Source organism: Mustela nivalis (genome assembly GCF_964662115.1).
Source record: "Mustela nivalis genome assembly, chromosome: 1".
Taxonomy (NCBI): Eukaryota; Metazoa; Chordata; class Mammalia; order Carnivora; family Mustelidae; genus Mustela; species Mustela nivalis.
In genome coordinates, this window is record NC_139020.1 from 165,609,820 (window position 1) to 165,628,362 (window position 18,543).

The 18,543-nt window shown below is 47.8% G+C and overlaps 1 protein-coding gene across 2 annotated transcripts in view; it reads right to left on the reverse strand.

Moving 5' to 3' along the window:
- The window catches only part of IRAK2 (interleukin 1 receptor associated kinase 2), a 53,644-nt gene that overhangs the window by 21,785 nt on the left and 13,316 nt on the right, over positions 1–18,543 (reverse strand). Inside the window, exons 3-6 of one of the 2 annotated variants that reach the window (XM_082682756.1) lie at positions 8,962–9,072; positions 4,073–4,197; positions 1,998–2,192; positions 1,850–1,914 (exon numbers count right to left, since the gene is read on the reverse strand). In XM_082682756.1, the coding sequence (XP_082538882.1) occupies positions 1,850–1,914; positions 1,998–2,192; positions 4,073–4,197; positions 8,962–9,072 (496 nt within the window). The remainder of the gene's footprint in view (positions 1–1,849; positions 1,915–1,997; positions 2,193–4,072; positions 4,198–8,961; positions 9,073–18,543) is intronic. The other variant, XM_082682757.1, reaches the window with a different exon arrangement.

An 18,543-nucleotide genomic window follows, 5' to 3' on the forward strand; every position in this document is an offset into this window, starting at 1 on the left:
ACTCAACAGGTCCCAAACCCACTCTGTGCCCAGCTATTTGGGATAATAAATCCCAAAAAGGCACCTATGCAGTCTCTATGCAGTTTCCTGGAAACCTCCTTACCTCCCCACCTAAATGGTCAGCATTTATGGTCATAAACAGTTTTCCAACTGTCCCCTTCATTCACCCCTCCTCCACCCTGAGTCAGACCCTGATGGATGCTCCACAGGACTATTATAATGGACTCCTGGCCAATCCCTCCTGTCCTCCTCCACTCCCCGCAGGCCATAATACTGCACTTTTCATACTCAAGAGAGTCATTTACACTCAATCCCTTCTGGACCATAAACATTCCCAAGGCAGGGGCTGTGTATCTTCCCTAAGACCAAAAAAGGCCTTGGCAACCCACAGCTGCCCAGTCAATGAATGGGATGTCTGTCATCTCGGGGAAGTACTTTGCAAAAATGGAAAGGGGAATTATACTTTCATTTTTTTATTAAATATGTGTGTGCTTATTCATACACAGGTATAAATAGAGAAAAGATTAAAGAAAATATATTGAAATACTAACACAGAAGTAGTCATTTATAGGTACTACGGAAAACAGGTGACTTTTTTTTTCTTATTTATTATTTTCTTTAACTCTCAAGACACTCTACACTCATCACACATTCCTCGCCCAAGGCTGCGTGTTGGTAGAGAGCAACTTGCCAAGGTTGAATGACAGTGGATGTCCAGCGCCTGACAGGTGCCAGACAGGCCTTTGTTAAATTCATCAGTCAGTGATGGCAGAGCCAGAACAAGTCTCCCCACGTCCTTCCTGTTCTTTTTGCCAGTCCCCTGCCAGCTCCGGGACAGGCAGGCTCACTTCCCTTCTCAGCCTCAGTTTCCCCATCTGTAAAATGAGCAGGTTTGAGGAGGGCTTTTGAAGATCTTTATTGCTCAGGACTTTATGGCTCAAAATTTCTCTGTTGGGGTGCCTAGGTGGCACAGTCGGTTGAATATCAGACTCTAGTTTCCCCTTCGGTAATGATCTCGCTCCACGCAGAGTCTGCTGGAGACTCTCTCTCCCTTTCTCTCTTCCCCTCCCTGTTCTCTCTCAAAATAAAGAAATAAATCTTAAAAAAAAAAAGTCTCTGCCAAAGTATCTTAGACTTTGTAGGTCAATATGGTCTCTGCGGCAACCACTCAACAGTGCACTATCCCACACAAACAGCCAGAGAGAAGACAGAGATAAGTGTAACTGTTCCAATAAAACTTTATCATGGACATGGAAATCTGAATTTCATATACTTTTCACATACCATGAAATCTTCTTCTCATAATTATAATGGAGAACCCATTCTTAGCAATCAGACTACACACACACAGGCATGGCCTGATCTGGCCCACTGGGCATCATTTGCTAAGTCCTACTCTGGGGCAATACCTTTTTGAGATGGATTTGCCATTGGAGTTGGAAACAGTAAATCTCTGACCATCTCAAAAAAACAGGATAGAAACAGATTTCTTCCACCATGGAAGGAAAGAGCTGGGCCAATCGAGCCAAGAGAATTTGATAACTCTAATCCATGCATATAGGTGCTTCAGAGAAAAAGCATGGACTACGAAGCCAGACCAACCTAGGTTCAAATTCTAGCTCTGCTACTTACCAGCTGTGCGATCTTGGACAAGACACTTAACCTCTCTGGGCCTCAATTTGCACATGTACAAAACAATGCTGATAGGAGCAGCAATGTTACAAGGTTCTTATGAGGATTCAGTGAATTTTTACATATGGAATTTTAAGACATGCCTGGCATACAGGAAGCACTATCTCAAGGTTAGCCGTCATCATTAAGTAAAGTATTTTCCAAAGGGGAGGCTTACCTGCGACAAATTTGTACCTCTGCCTGGAAGAATTTTTCGACTGATCCTGGACCTGAGTAGGCCACCTGTGGGAAAAGACAATGAAACATGAAAATCCAGGCTCGCCAGTAGAACTTCCACCCCTTACTTGAAACCAAGAAGTGCTCGCCTCTCTGAGCTTCTTGAAGACAAATGGTGTGCCATGCCTTTGCCCTTTGTAGATGTCAGCAAAGGTCCCCTCACTGATTTTGTGGTTTTGGTTGAAGTTTTCAGTTGCCTGGACCACGTCTGCCTCGCTCCAGAAAAGGCTGTCTTCAGCTCGGCTCACAAGTGTTTCCTGCTTAGGAATGGAGGTACTAAAGCCCTGGGAATGCAGACAGAAGAGATGGAGATTAGTATGGGATTAAAATGGAAACTATTTTTTCCCTACTACCTCAAGGAATCTTAGCTCATCAAAGCTGAAGAGGTGGGGGAGTTCATCTTGTCCAGTGAGGAGAAATGGTCCTTTATAGGACATGGATAGGGCCCGCTCAAATCCCAGCTCTGCCTCTAACTGGCTCCGTGACCTTGGGGAAGCAGCTTAACCTCTCTGAACCTTAGTTTCCAGAGCAGCAAAAATGAAGATAACCATAGTACTCCGGAGCTTAATCCTGCAGATCAATTAAAATGTGAATATTCCTGGCACGTGGCTACGGTTTTTGCTTTGTCTTTTTCCCCAGTTTACAAAAGTGAGAACCAAGGGGGTCAGAGAGCTAAGGTGAGGTCACACAGCTGGTCAGCAGCTGAACTGGTGCCCCAGGTCCTACACATGGTATACATGCTGGGAAGCAGGATCTAGGTTCACACAAACAAATGCAATTCTGTGTGAGTCTCTGAAAAGCAGCTCTCCCTCAGTCACGTATCTTCTTAAAAATAGGTGTACAGAGGTTTAACTTTTTTTAAGTTATCTATGCTCTTACAGACAGTTTTTGAAAATTAGAGGGTGAATACCATCCACGATCCCATTATCCACTGAACTGCTATGAGAGTTTAAAGTATTTCTTATAAATTAGATACACGGGATTTCTTTTCCTTTTTTTTTTTTTTTTAAGATTTTATTTATTTATTTGACAGAGAGAGAGAGATCACAAACAGGCAGAGAGGCAGACAGAGACAGAGAGGGAAGCAGGCTCTCTGCTAAACAGAAAGCCTAATGCGGGGCTTGATCCCAGGACTCTGAGACCATGACCTGAGCCAAAGGCAGAGGCTTAACCCACTGAGCCACCCAGGCACCCCAGGATTTCTTTTTAAAATCAGGATCATGCCATACACATAGTTTTGTCTTCTGGTGATTTCACTTAACACTATACCATGATCAGTCCACCAATTAGTAAATGATCTTTGAAGATTAGTAATTATGTATTAAAAAACAAAACAAAAACATGCTTAAGTGCTCGTCTCCTTTATGGAAGAGTCTCATTAACCAGACCCATGTAGCATTGGCTTTTCTGCTAGGCACCCTGCCCAGGATACTTTTAGAGGCCCACAAAAATATTTTGATTTCTTTTAAAGCCAGAAGAATAAGAGTGAACTTTTAGAGTCAAAGAAATTGTTTTAATTTTTTAATACAGGTTGGATTAGGTTCATCTTTGTACAGTGCAATTGTAAAATATAATCCTTTTTTTTTTTTTTTTCATGAAGGAGAGAAAAGGCCCACAAAGGCAAAAGTGTCTAAGACCCTAAAGGTCACATGTGGTCCTGGACCCAAGTCACTGCAAATTCGGGATAATTCAGACATGTATGGGGTGGGAAAGGGTTAGAAGAGAGGTGGTTTGTAAGCAAATGACTTAGTATACATGTAACCAATATATTTTGTGGGGAGAAAGATGCCATGTATCAGTTCCCATCAAACACAAAGAATGGAAAAGCACATTTAAAAACATGTATTTGTGTAAAGGGCACCCCCAATGCCAGGGCCCCAGGCCCTAGCTGCATTGATAGCCTGCATTTAGTCTTGGAAGCTTGGAGTAATTCCTTTCTCCCTATCCCCTTAACCCCTAGCCCCCATTTTGGTCTTTTTGTTTTTCTTCCCATTTTATTCATTTATGTCATCTTTATACCCAACATAGGGCTCGAACTCATGATCCCAAGATCAAGAGCTGTAAGCTCTCCTGACTGAGCCGGCCAGGAGCCCCAGCACATTGCATTTTTGAGTGGGAGCCACAGCTGGGGGTTGGGGGAGGAAGGTGGTATTCCCAGATTTACCTTTGAATCGGATGAAACAGGAAAGTCAGTTTTTAAGGAATGAGGGTCATCTGCAGAAGGAGGCGGGAGGTTGGCTCTGGCTGGAGCGCGCCCTGAAAGGGAGGGACCATGGGTCTGGCCGTGCCCTAGAAAAGAGGAAGACAGGAGGGGTTGGCAACCAGTTCCCACACCAATTTCTCCTTCATTCCACAAACACTTTTTGTCACTAATGACACCTGCTATTTCCTGACACCCCCACGGGCCAGCCTATACGCTCCTCACGAGCCACCTTAGTGACACTCTGTGACAGCCCCAAAGTTTGGTTCCGTATATGATTCCCACTGGGCCAGGGGAGAAGTAGAGGCACTGGAGGTGGCTACTGGCTCAGGGCCACTCAGCCAGTAAGTGGCAGGGCCAGGCTTCGGATGGGCATCCATGTGACTTCCAAGCCCTACTCTGGCCCACCTCCCGCACAAAGAGCAATGAAGGACACAGAGGTGATTAACGGCGGAGCCCGCCTTCCGGAAAACTCCATTGCAGCAGCAATGGCCATAACCAGCCTCCAAGGGCAGAGGCAGCAGAGAGGCCACCCAAGCAGGTTGGGAGGCCAAGGAGGGTTTCACAGAGGATTTCAAAAAAGTGGATAGTGGGCACTGAAGGAGTAGGACTGACTGTGGGGAGGTATGAGAGCAGGCAAGCCCAGGCATGCAGAAATTACTCAGGCATGCCTACCTAGCAAACACCACTGTCACACAAGGCCCTGCTCTAAATGAGTCAGTGTGTTAAGTCTCTTAATCATGATGACAATCCTAGGAGACAGGTACTATTACCATGTTCTCTTTATAGATGGTGAAACTGAGGCAGAGAGAGGTAAAGAAACCTTTCTAAGGGCACACAGTCAGTGGCTCTAGAGTCCATGGTTTTGTTTTATTGTTTTGTTTTGTTTTGTTTTTAGGCAGGCTCCATGCAGGGCACCCAGTGCAGGGCATGGAGCCCAAGGCAGGGCTTGAACTCACAGCCCTGAGATCAAGACCTGAGCTCAAATCAAGAGTTGGCAGCTCAGCTGACTGAGTCAATCCAGCATCCCCAGAATCCGTGCTCTAATCCCTTAGAGAATGAAGAAGATCCGGGAGAGAGAGGGCTTGAAGAGTAGTTTGGGGTCACGTAAAAGCCAGGTTAAAGAAGTGACATTTCTTCGAGGGGCACCAGAAAAGGATTAACCTGAACACTAACAAGGCAGTCTGGAGTCTGATGAATTAGAGTGGGTGCAAGCCAGGGTGGAGATGGCATGAGGGACGAGCTGTGGTGGCCGATCCACGCAAAAACAGGCCTTGGCCAGAAGCCAGAAGCTTCAGATGTCATCATCTGGAAACTCCCAGGTGTCCCCAGGACTGGGATGGCCTCTGAGTAACTGGGCACCAGCCCTCCAAGGGAACCTGGCCTTGACCCCAGGGTGGCTGGCCCAAGCCTCCTATTTCAGGTATTTCTGGTTTATAACATCAGGAAATGAGGGATTAATCTGGAACTTTGGCCATAAAAAAGAAAATTAATTCGGAAGACTGAAAATAGCACCCTGATGAAGCTAGAATCAGGCTTCCTAAACTATCAGCCGAGGCAACTGATAAAACAAAGCTCACCTAACGCTGGCTAAGCCTCTTTCATCCTCACAGAGCCCAAGAGGAGGGGCGGCCTAAACCTCTCTCTGAGTCCACGGTTCTAGACCTCTAGACAGCTAAGAGCCCCACCACACTCTCAAATCCATGCCCACATCCGCCCAAGCTTCCCAGGGGCTGCTCCCCTGTGACTAAGTGTGGAGGGGACAAGAAGGGGAGATCCAGGGCCCTGTTCTCCCTAAAGACACCAGGGGAGCCTGCCTTAGACACTCCCACCCAACCTGCCCACCTTCTCTCCTTCACCCAGACCCCAAGCCTCCTCCAGCTTCACCCAGCTCCTTCCCTATTTTCTCTCAGGCCTTTGTCCTGTAAAAATCCTCCTGCTTCTCAGGTGATCTTGTCCAATACAGGCCTCTGCTGGCCAGACCAGAGACCTCTGCTGACACACCACTGCTGCCTCTAGCCACACCCTGCCTTCTCTCAGCCTCGGCTCAATACCCCTGGCTTGGGTCCCCAAACTGTGGTCATGTTTATCTCTCTCCTAATTGTTAGCTGTGTCTCTGTGCCGCCTCACTGTGAGTGACTTGATGTTTTTCTTTCAATCGGCTTTAATTCACACATGATGTATTTACCCTTGAAATCCCCAGAGTTTTTTACGCGTGAGATATACATCTTTTCTAACATCCGAGCTCTCTTGAACCACGGGGATCCAGGGTCCATGCCCTGGGGACCGCTGCTCTAGACTACTCCATTTCCCTCTGGCTTCTCCTCTCAAGTTCTGCCCTATGCTGGCCCCACCCAGAGCTGGCCTCAGGACGGGGTTCTCACTGTGTGGATGGTCCCTCTCCCTTTGCCCATTGACCCGCAGGCCAACACTGGCTTCACATAAATCATGACTTTCTGGCTGGCTTGATGCCTGGGATTCTCCTGAGATTGGGAGGGTGTCACCGAGGTCTGCTCTTGTGACATATGAGGGCTACTAGTTGAAGGAGGAGCTCTTTATCCCTGTGGTTTTGGGGAGAAAATGAATGGGATGGGAGCCAGTGCCGCAAAACTGACAAATCAGATAAGAACTAGACTTGTTTTGTAAACGTTTGGTGGAAGCCCTGGGTCAGGGAAGACACTCAGCTTCACACATGTCCTTTCCAAAGCACTCACCCTCCATGTGCCAAAACTTTCACTATGAAAAACATTTCCTGCGGAAGTCTTTCTGGAATGTCAGCTTTCCCAAGCAGAATACACCAACTCTTGTTCTGCTGGGCTGGGTCACTACAGGCATGAGTCAAGAACACTGGGGAGGGAGGTTGCTGCATCCTGCCCTGGAGCTCCCCACCCACTTTGTCCACATCAGTGCAAAGGCCTCTCCAGATGAGGCTGGTTTCTGCAGTAGCCCTACACAAGGAACACCAGAGTTGGTAACCCCTATCCCCTCCTCCATCTGGGCCAGCATTCCCCTAGAATTTCCCTGCTTTACTGTAATGTTTCTCTTTGGCCATCATCATTCACCTTTGCTTGAGGACCACTTTCCTTTATCTTTAACTGCTGATCACAGCTCTGCCCTGGTTTTTGTTTTTTATCTTTAGCTACAGTTAACAGTTCAGACTTCCTGGCCTAGAATTATTTTCCCAGCTTCAGCCTATCTGGGGTGTCCAGAACACTGCTAATATTAACTAACATTTGATGGGCACCTAATGGTAGCAACACTGACATGTTGCCATAGCAACTATGACATGTTGACATAGTCTCTCGTTACTGTGCCTGATTTTTTTAAGATTTTACTTATTCATTTAGAGAGAGACAGCACACGTGAGTGGGGAGAGGGGCAGAGGGAGAGAGAAAATCTCAAACAGACTTTGCACTGAGCGAAGAGCTTAATGTGGGATTCAATCTCACAACCCCAAGATCACGACTCCCCGAAATCAAGAGTCGGTCGCCCAACCAACTGAGCTACCCAGGCACCCTTTTATCTTTTTAGATAAAGAAACCGAGGTATAGAGAAGCTAAGTAATTCTCCTGCCAGGAACTGAGAGGTGGGATTCAAATACAGGTTTGTCTAATGCACACACCCAGGTGCGCTCCTCTAGGCCACTGCTGACCCCGGCTTCAGGAACAGCATCAATGAACTCAGATTTCTTGGATTTGGGAGCTTCAGCACACCACTCGGAGCCTACAGCAGAGCAGAAGGGAGGCCAGGCACCCGGGGAGAGGTGGTGAGAAGGGACACACGGGTGTAAACAGTGTGAATAATGGTACCTCTCCCCCGAACCCCCCCCCCCCATCGCCCGACACCACCCCAGGGAAGACATCTGCAGGCTGAGTCCTTCCATCATTTGACAAACTGTCCCCAAACCCTTCCCTGGGCACAAGGGGGTGGGAGCCCAATCTGAAGTGGTCTGAAAGGCTCTGGGACAGCAGTGTGGTTGGTGTTAAGGACAGAGGCATTTAAACCGCACTACTCAGATGCGACTTCCTACTTTCGTGACCTTGAGCAAATCACCTCAGGTGCTGTGGAACAAAGCAGCAGATGTGTGAGGGGCAGAGGAGAGGAAGGTGAGGAGGTGGGCAGGCAGCACCAGTCACCACCCCACACACACAGCTGCCATGGGCAGTACGGAGTGGAGAGGTCATCAGGTTCTCAGCTGGAACCAGCAGCAGGACCCACCTGTGCTCGGGACTCAGGAAACCACAGGGAAAATACCTGGGTCCCACAGCATGTGACCTTAGCGGGCTGTGTAACTTCTCTATGCCTCAATTGCCTCATCTGTAAAATGGAATCACCATACCTAACTTGTACAGCTAACTGATTTAAAATATTTAAAAAACAAAAAAACAGTAATAAGCAGTTTATATTCTGTTGGTATCTGACTTTTTTTACTTTTCATTTTAAAGATTTTATTTATTTATTTGACAGAGAGAGAAATCACAAGTAGGCAGAGAGGCAGGCAGAGAGAGGGAGAAGCAGGCTCCCCACTGAGCAGAGAGCCAGATGGGGGGCTCGATCCCAGAATGTTGGGATCATGGCCTGAGCCGAAGGCAGATGCTTTAACCCACTGAGCCACCCAGGCGCCCATTTTTTTTTTACTTTTTAAATTCAATATATTGTGAGCATGTCTCCATGTATGTATATACATCCACAACATTTTTAACAGTGTTGTATTGTTCTGTCATTAACTTTACCATCCTCCTTGTTATTTTCAATTTTTTGCTATTATATGCTGAGCTGAATATCCTGATAGATAAAACATTTCCTTAAATACATTTTCTTTAAATTAAAAAATTTAATTTAATTTAAAATACCTGGGCCTGGAAAGGAGACTGGCCCCACAGACGGCCCCTTTTCCTGTTCTTCTTCAGTGTTTCTTACAGAAGCTGCCAACGGCCCTCCTGGCTTCACAGCGTCTGGGAGGTCTAGGAAAGAAGACTTGATTTCAGGAACTGGTTTCCATGAAGCAAGGTAGAAAGACAAAAAGCAGCTAATACTCAGTGAAGTGGGAAAGCCATCAAGAGGTGGGGTCTACAAATCAGAGATCCGGGCTCTGTTCCTGGCTCCATCTTGAATTCACTGTGGCCGGGTAAGTTCTTCCCCTCCCGGCCTCAGCCTCCCCATGTATGTACTGGGGACACATGACAATTTCCTGTGATGGGTCCGGCTCTGACACTGAGTCACCCAAAACTAGCTTCCAATCCTACCAGCGCTGTGACCTTAGACAAGACTCTCCTCTGAGCCTGTTTCCTCAGCTATAAAGTAGAGAGGGTTGGGATGCCTGTGTAGGTCAGTGGGTTAAGTAAGCATCTGCCTTCGGCTCAGGTCATTATCCCAGGGTTCTGGGATTGAGCCTCGCATCAGGCTCCCTGTTCAGTGGGGTGTCTGCTTCTTCCTCTAACCCTTCCCCCCACCATGCTTTTTCTTGCTCATTCGCTTGCTCACTTGCTCTAGCTCTATCTCAAATAAATAAGTAAATAATCTGGAGAGGGTGCCTATCTAAAAGGGTTGTTAAGAGGAAGGTAATGGGAACATAGACTTAGAAGAGCTTTTCATCGACTATACATTTCCCCAAACATGGGAGGAAGTTATACATCTTCACCCCACCAAGTCCCTAGGGGAGCCTCTACATAAGAAAGCCTGGTTGGGGGCGCCTGGGTGGCTCAGTGGGTTAAGCTGCTGCCTTCGGCTCAGGTCATGATATCAGGGTACTGGGATCGAGTCCCGCATCGGGCTCTCTGCTCAACAGGGAGCCTGCTTCCTCCTCTGTCTCTGCCTGCCTCTCTGTCTACTTGTAATTTCTCTCTGTCAAATAAATAAATAAATAAATCTTTAAAAAAAAAAAAAAAAAGAAGGGGCGCCTGGGTGGCTCAGTGGGTTAAGCCGCTGCCTTCGGCTCAGGTCATGATCTCAGGGTCCTGGGATCGAGTCCCGCATCGGGCTCTCTGCTCAGCAGGGAGCCTGCTTCCCTATCTCTCTCTCTTTCTGGCTGCCTCTCCGTCTGCTTGTGATTTCTCTCTGTCAAATTAAAAAATAAAATCTTTAAAAAGAAAAGAAAAGAAAAGAAAGCCTGGTGGTCCTATAGCTTCCCCTTCCACAAGCATGGAATCATGTCTTACAGATGGGGATCCTGCAAAGAGCCCCAAAGAGCACTAAGCATGCCACACCCAGCTGTGCAGCCTTCAAATCCTCATAAGCTGTTTGCATTTCATCCCCACTAGAAATGAGGAAACTGAGGCCTGAGCAGGTTAAGTGGCCGGCCAAAGATCACAAAGATCACACAGCCTGGACAGGCAGGACTGGCCAAAGAAGTCTGGCTGGAGGTTCCCTGGTTCTTGACAAGAATCTCTTCCCCTTTGCACCAAGGTGAGAAACCCCAAAGGTGGTGTGAGGGCGTATCTACACCGGCTCCTGACCAGCTCCTCAGAGCCTGCATGTAGTCTGTGACACAGCTTCCTCTCGCCTCCCCCACCACTGTCCTGGCATCGTCTTCAAGGGCCAGCAGCCGCCTCCATCTGGGGCAGCCTCCAGACCCCTGCCCAGGCCACATCTTGCTAAAATACAACTCTTGTCTCTTCACTTCCCTGTTTAAAGCCTTTATGAACTCCCATAGTCCAGATGAAGCGCACACTCCTCTCCCAGATCCTTGTATCTCCCCATTAACTTCCAAACCAAACCCAAAGTCCCAAACCCTGCATTCAAAGCCCTTCACCATCGGGTGGTCTGGGGCGGACCCATATTTGAGAACCACAGAAACAGCGGTCCTGGAATTCTAGGGCCAGCCTCCATCTTGCTTGCACATGCACCAGGTGGGGCTAGGATGAAACATCTCCAGCCTTTGAGTCTCCCTCTGGTAGCAATTCCTCTAACAGGTAAACTGTGTCTCTCTCGAAACAAAACCCATTGTTACCAAGAGGCCAAGCTTTTCAAACCCAAGCTTTAGGACTAGAATAATAATGCCTAAGAATACATGGCACTACACTTGTAAGGAACCACAGAGACTGATTTTCACGATAATCTCTGGTGGCTGACAGAATTGTCCGCATTTTATTTTTAAGCACATTGAGGTTCAGATAGGTGAAATGATTTGTCTCCAATCAAACAACTGGTAAGATTCAAAGCTAGGGCTGGTTTCACTGCCCCCGCTGGACTGGCTCAGCAGAAGTACTGGGACACCAGTGTTGTGCGCCCCTGAAGCCCCCGAGGCCCCTCTGCAGGTGGCACCACACCGGGGGCTGCCTGCACAAGTAGAAGAGGGTGGAAACATGGGAAGAAAGGCTACAGGGAATGCACAAAAGTAGTGAGGAGGCTGAGTGGTGGATGATGGGTGACTTTCTCCTTCCCTGACAATGACTTACTATGATCTCTTAAATGACTGAGCCACCCAGTCATCCAGGCACCCCTTATTATCTCTTAAATAAAATCGGGGTGCCTGGGTGGCTCAAAGGATTAAGCCTCTGCCTTCAGCCCAAATCATGATCTCAGGGTAGGGATTGAGCCCCATGCTCTGCTCAGCAGGGAGCCTGCTTCCCCCTCTCCCTCCTCCTGCCTCTCTGTCTACTTGTGCTCTCTCTCTCTTTCTCTCTCTCTGTCAAATAAATAAATAAGATCTTTTAAATAAATATAAAAATAAAATTATCTTATGAATGAAGTAGTAGGGCCACCTGACTGGCTCAGCTGGTGGAGCGTGGACCTCTTGATCTTGGGGTGAATCTGAGACCCAGGGTGGGTATAGAGTTTCCTTAAAAATAAAATCCTTTTTTTTTTTAGATCTTATTCATTTATTTTAGAGAAAGAGTGAATGAGAAAGAGTGAATGCCCAAGTCGGGGTGGTGGGGGGCTGCATGGAGGGAGAGGCAGGCTCCCTACTGAGCAGAGAGCCCGATGTAGGGCTCAATCCCAGGTCTCCAGGATCATTACCAGAGCCAAGGGCAGACACCCAACTAACTGACTGAGCTACCCTGGTGCCCTAAAAATAAAATCTTAAAAAAAAGAAGTAGCGGCGCACCTGGGTGGCTCAGTGGGTTAAGCTTCTGCCTTCAGCTCGAGTCATGGTCTCGAGGTCCTGGGATCTAGCCCCGTATCAGGCTCTCTGCTCAGCGGGAGCCTTCTTCCTCCTTTCTCTGCCTGCCTCTCTGCCTACTTGTGATCTCTCTCTGTCAAATAAATAAATAAAATCTTAAAAAAAAAAAAAAAAAAAAAAAGAAGTAGCAGAGCTGAGCTGTTTAGAGTTCAGGTTCCGGAATGGAAATCAGCTCTGTCGATCTCATACCTCTTTCCCAAGGATTAAGTGACACAGTGTGTATGACCTACTCAGCTCTAACACAGAAACATCATGGTTGTTGCTATTATATTTTTAAAGTATCAGCTATCTCTTCAACAGCCCACATATTGAGTGTGAGGAGGGTAGGACGGGAGTCTTTCAGTTTTCATTTAACAAAACTTTGAATTATTCACACTGTTTTTAAATAATTTATTTTATATATTTTTTATTGTGGTAAAATACGCATGACATGAAATTTACCACCTATGCCATTTTTTTAAAGATTTTATTTATTTATTTGACAGAGAGAGATGACAAGCAGGCAGAGAGGCAGGCAGAGAGAGAGAGGAAGCAGGCTCCCTGCTGAACAGAGAGCCCGATGTGGGGCTCGATCCCAGGACCCTGGGATCATGACCTGAGCCAAAGGCAGCAGCTTAACCCACTGAGCCACCCAGGCGCCCCCACCTATGCCATTTTTAAGCCCACAGTTCAGCGGCCATTACGTCCATTCAGACTGTTGTACAACCATCACTGCCACCCACCTCCAGAACCTTTCCACTTTCCCAAACTGAACTCTGTCCCCATTAAAAACCAACTTCCCGGGATGTCTGGGTGGCTCAGTCAGTTCAGTGTCCGCCTTCGGCTCAGGTCATGATCCCAGGGTTCTGGATTGAGTCTCACATTGGACTCCCTGCTCAGCGGGGAGCCTTCTTCTCCCTCTGCCTCTTCCTGTGCTCCCCCTGCTTGTGCTCACTCATGTGCTCTCTCTCTCTGACATATAAATAAATAAAATCTTAAAAAAAAAATGAAAAAGAATACTTCCCATCCCTTCCCCCACAACCCCTGGCACCTACCATTCTTTCTGTCTCTAGAAATGTGACTGCTCGCTTAAGTTTTTTAACTTGTGTGGGTGTTTTGTTTTGTTTTGTTTTGTTTTCACTGTAACAGCAACTAAAAAAATATCTGTGTCTACCCTACCATTGACATGGAAAGGTATTACTACACCATTGAGTGACAACAGAGCTTACAGACCACGTAGCCAGTTTTCGGTAAAATATGTGTAACAGTATAGAAGACATCTGTGTATGAAGGGAAAAAGAAGATGAAGAACATACAAAAAATGTGAACAGTGATTATTTCTGGGTAACGTGATTATCAGTGATTTTATACTAAGGGGTGGGTTGGTGGGTGGATTGGCTTTCTGTTTATTCACAGGGTAGAATTTTTCAACAAAGACCATGCATTGGTTACAAAGTAAAGTACGTTTCCTAAGGACAAAAAAATCAGGAAGCAAGCTAGCTCGCTACAGTAATGACCAGCACTGGGTCTTCAGAGCTAGAGTGAGTAGCTGTTTGCTCTGGGGAATCCATCTGACCCAGATTAGCAAGCAGGCGATCTCTACATTCAGATCTGACTCACTTCTGTTTCTTGCCACCCACTGTTAACGATGTGTTCTTGATATTTTCACTACAAGTATTCTCACCACAACCCTGGAAAGTAGCAAGGAAGGGACCCGCCCGAGGAAGAAGGTAGAAGAAAGGAGCACTGAGGCAGGAAGGTCAGGGAGGCCAGGGCTGTGGGCAGGACTCCACCCACAGAGGGGACCCCCAGGAGAACACACACTTCATTCCCTCCCATCTGGGGTCCTCAGACCCTCAGAAGGTTCCGTGGGCCAAGCTGCTCCCATCCCACCCCCCAGGCCAAGGTCCTTTGGGCCAAAACTGAGAGCCTGTGGGGGGTGGGGGAGTCCTCCCCAGCAGCAGCCATGCAGGTGGGACCCATGGAGTCACACACCTTTGCCTTTTGTGGTATCATTCCATTTGTTTCACAGGCCCTTGTGCCAAATGACATGGTAAGCAAGCCCCGGCTGTGAAAGTGAATTGGTGAGCAGAGTGGGGACAGAGCGACCTACTCCCAGATGGTATGACATGAACCCTGTGTCCCTGCCCCCAAGAGGAAGGGACCATCCCATGCCACTCAGAGTCTCCTCTCTCTGGCCTGGGCCCTCTCCCAACACCCTCCATCCACAAACCACACTGGGGTGAGAGGACAATCCTGTGTTCCTCAAAGGGCCACCTCAGTGGTGTCCCAAGATATCTGTGTATGGAGCAGAAGGGCCAAGGAGGCTCCTCCATGCAAGGCCAGTGACAGTGACAGCCCCAGCTCCCCTCGCACTGGGTAGGCCAGGCCTGCTGCTGAAGGGGTCCTCAGACTGCAACTTCCCACAGAGGCCAGGCCCCAACTGAAGGAATGCTCCCAGTTGCACCACTTCCTGGAGGTCCCACCTGCACCCTGACCTATCTGTGAGCCCAGAAGCACCAGCACCTTCCCCTGTCTGAGGCCTGGCTGAGACCTGGTTTCCTCATTGAGGGGACAGAGGGGGGCGGAGGGTGAACATCCTGGCCTGACCTCACCACAGCAGAGACCGACTACTGCTAGGGACTTTTTTTTACTTCTCTTTCTGCGCAAATCTTCGCCTGTCAGGACGTATGTGGCAGGAACACTGAGGCCACCAGCCCACCTGTGGCTGATCTCTAGGGCCTCCACCCATGTGGGACATAAAAGACCTCATTATGTTTTCATCCTAAAGAAGAGTTCAGCTTTTCTCTTCGCTTTTGTTGTTCTTTCACAGTGACACACAGTGGCCTACAGCTGGCATGGTGGGTCATGTGCCAGCACTCAGGGGTGGGGGACCCCACATGGGAAGGGGAGAGCTGTCCTGTGGCCTCCCAGCACATTCCAGACTGACACCTACCCTCCACCTAGTCAACCTCTCAGGGTCACATGCGCCACAGAGGTCAGCTGACAGAACCCCACGTCAGGCTTACGGTGACAATCCGATGACAAATTTCAGTTTCCTGTGAAACCCCTGTCTCAGCATACTGGGACCTTTCAGATGTATTTGAGGTATTGACAATAAATAAGAGGTACAGGGACGCCTGGGGGTGCTCAGTCAGTTGAGTGACTGCCTTCGGCTCAGGTCATGATCCCAGGTTCCTGGGATACCCTGTGGTGAGCTCCCTGCTCAGCAGAGAGCCTGCTTCTCCTTCTATCCCTCCCCCTTCTAGTGTTCTCTGATTTGCTCACTATCTCAGATAAATAGGTAAAAGTCTCAAATAAATAAATAAATAAGAGTCAAAACATCTCCACTTCTCTTCTTGCGTTGCTGATGCCGCATCCAAGTCAGAAGGTGGGCAGTGGGCCTGGGTGGGCCTCCCTTCCCACCATCAAAACCCAGAGAGGGAGACAACGTAGCTTTTCTACGTTTCATGCCTGGCGACCTGATCTCTCATGGCTGGCCAGATATGATGCCCACTCTTCAGGCTGCCACATCCGCATGCTTATTGAAGTAAAAATAGAATATCGATGACAGGATGGGGCAAAACGTTAGTGAGAAAGGGCTGTCACAAGCATTAAATCTCCCCGCAGGTTTCCTGTCTGCCAAGGGGAGGCTGGCACCATGCTGGGTGATGTCACTCCTACGACTGAGCTCTAAGTGCAGCTTTGTGCTTTTTTCCCCTGAGATTATATTCTCAAAAAGTGATTCTACACACATCACGATTCCACAGCATCATGAAGTCCAAAAATATAAATTGTAATTATAGAGTAGAACCGAGCATAAGGGTGGGGAAGCTCCCCTCAGTTTCCAGGTCCAGCCACTACTGCTCCCACCTTGTGCCGAGGGCTAGTTTCTTAACCCTGAGAATCATTTGCATCTATCTGTGGAGTCCTGTCCCAGGACTGCCTCGGACTCAGTGGGATAAGATAGGTAAAGTCTCCAGCCTGGGGACGGAGACAGGGCATAGACTATGCAAACAGTCAACCTCTGCCCTTTGTCCCTGCCCAAAACATGCAGAGAAAGAACCTCTGACTCCCAATTTAGGGGCTGTGAAGGAAGTATTTGGAGTGAATGGCTATGGTCAGCATTTTTTTTTTTAAGATTTTATTTATTTATTTGACAGACAGAGATCACAAGTAGGCAGAGAGTCAGGCAGAGAGAGAGGGAGGAAGCAGGCTCCCCACCGAGCAGAGAGCCCGATGCGGGGCTCGATCCCAGGACCCTGAGACCATGACCCGAGCCGAAAGCAGAGGCTTTAACCCACTGAGCCACCCAGGTGCCCCCCTGGTCAGCATTTTAAATGCTTGAATGGAAACTGTGACTGTCAGCAGGCAATGGCACAGTCTCGGAAGGCACCATGGCTGTGGGGCAAAGTAATAGGGAACCTAGCAGGAAGAGAGGTGCAACCTGCTTCTGCCTGCCTGTGCCATCAGCAACCAACCTTGTCACACACGGGAAGACAGGTAGCTTGGGGTGCCCTCTGCCAAGACTCCCAGGGATGGGGAGGGGTTGCCAGGGTCTGAAGTTTCAGTGGCTGTGAGCAGTGAGGGATGGACATATATGTTCTCAGAAAAATTAAATCAGAGTCTGGATGTTTTTGAAAGTTCCCTGGAGGAACTTTACAGAGGGATATGAGTTGGGTTTCAGGCTTAAGTGTTTGGTTTCTGGCTTTGTCACAGCATTTCCCATGCTTCCCATCAGTCGGGGTTGGGCTCCCTGGCCAGGTAACCATTCTGCCTCATGTGACAAGTGAGATGAGGACCCATACCCCAACTCCCATAGAGCAGCCATGAGGATGAAATGAGCAAGCACGAGACAGTGAAAAGCTATTATTCTTATTTCCTGTGGCTATCATCACCTTCCGCAACCACAGGTCAGGCTCTGTCCTAAGTGCTTTCTCATATGCATGACCTGTTTTTTTCTAAAGATTTTATTTTCAGGTAATCTCTGCATGTAACACAAGGCTCAAATTTATAAAAGTCACATGTTCTAAGGACTGAGCCAGCCAGGCACCTCTATGCATGGCATATTTAATTCAGGAAACACTTGAGCAAAGGGGACTCTAACTGTCAATGAGCTCTTTCCTCAGTGAGCACAACCTGGAAATCCCTCCCTCCCTTCACAGCCCTCATGATAAATAGTGATGTAATAATTATATGTGCATTCTTACTCTTCAGCTGACTCATGAGGCTGAAATGGATCCTTCTAGAACAAATAAAAGTGACTCAGCCATAACTAAAGAACCCTGGTGCCAGCTGGCATATCAGTGACAAACAGCTTTCTGGGCCCTCTTTTTTCCTTCCCCTTTTAATCTCTGGGCTGGCCCCTCCTGGATATCCAAAGTCCAACACCGATACACACACATACACACACACACACACACACAAACACAGAGCACTCAAAATTCCCAACTCAAGCTAGATAAAAATTAAGTAACTCTGAGGGAATAACCTCCTAATGGACCTTCCTAATTACTCTATCTCTGGTTCTCCGTTGGACCTGTACTCTATCAGCTGCTAAAATGATTTACCCTTCCTCATTCATTCATTTATTCATTCAGTCATTGTATTAGCCTCTGAGGATGCCATCCATTAACAAAACTGACATGATGTCAACATTAAACTAGTTAAATAAGAGATTTCTAATTATCAACTGGGAGAAGTTCTCTGGTGAAAACTAACACGCACACAGGGAGGGGTACCCGACAGACTGATTTATACGGCTTAGCCAGGGAAGGCTTCTGAGGGCAGATACCATTTCAGCAGAGACTCAAATGATGGAACGAATTAGCCATGGGAAGATACAAGGGAGTCAGGGAGGAATGAGCCTTCTTTTTTTTTTTTTTTTTTAAAGATTTTATTTATTTATTTGACAGAGAGAAATCACAAGTAGGTAGAGAGGCAGGCAGAGAGAGAGAGGAGGAAGCAGGCTCCCTGCCGAGCAGAGAGCCCGATGCGGGACTCGATCCCAGGACCCTGAGATCATGACCTGAGCCGAAGGCAGCGGCTTAACCACTGAGCCACCCAGGCGCCCAGGAATGAGCCTTCTAAGGAGAACGTATGCAAAGGTCCTGGGGCAGAAAACAGCTTGGTATATCTCCTCAGATGAAGAATGACTCTAGTGGCTGAGCTGAATGAATGAAGGGAAAGTGGCACAGATGAGATGAAAGTGCTGGGCAAGTGTTAGGCTATGTGAGACCCCGCAGGCCATGATTAGATAGAACCTCATCATCAACTCCCGTGAACTGAAGTAACCTATAGGTGAGACATTGCTTACCAAACAGTCCTTTTCTCC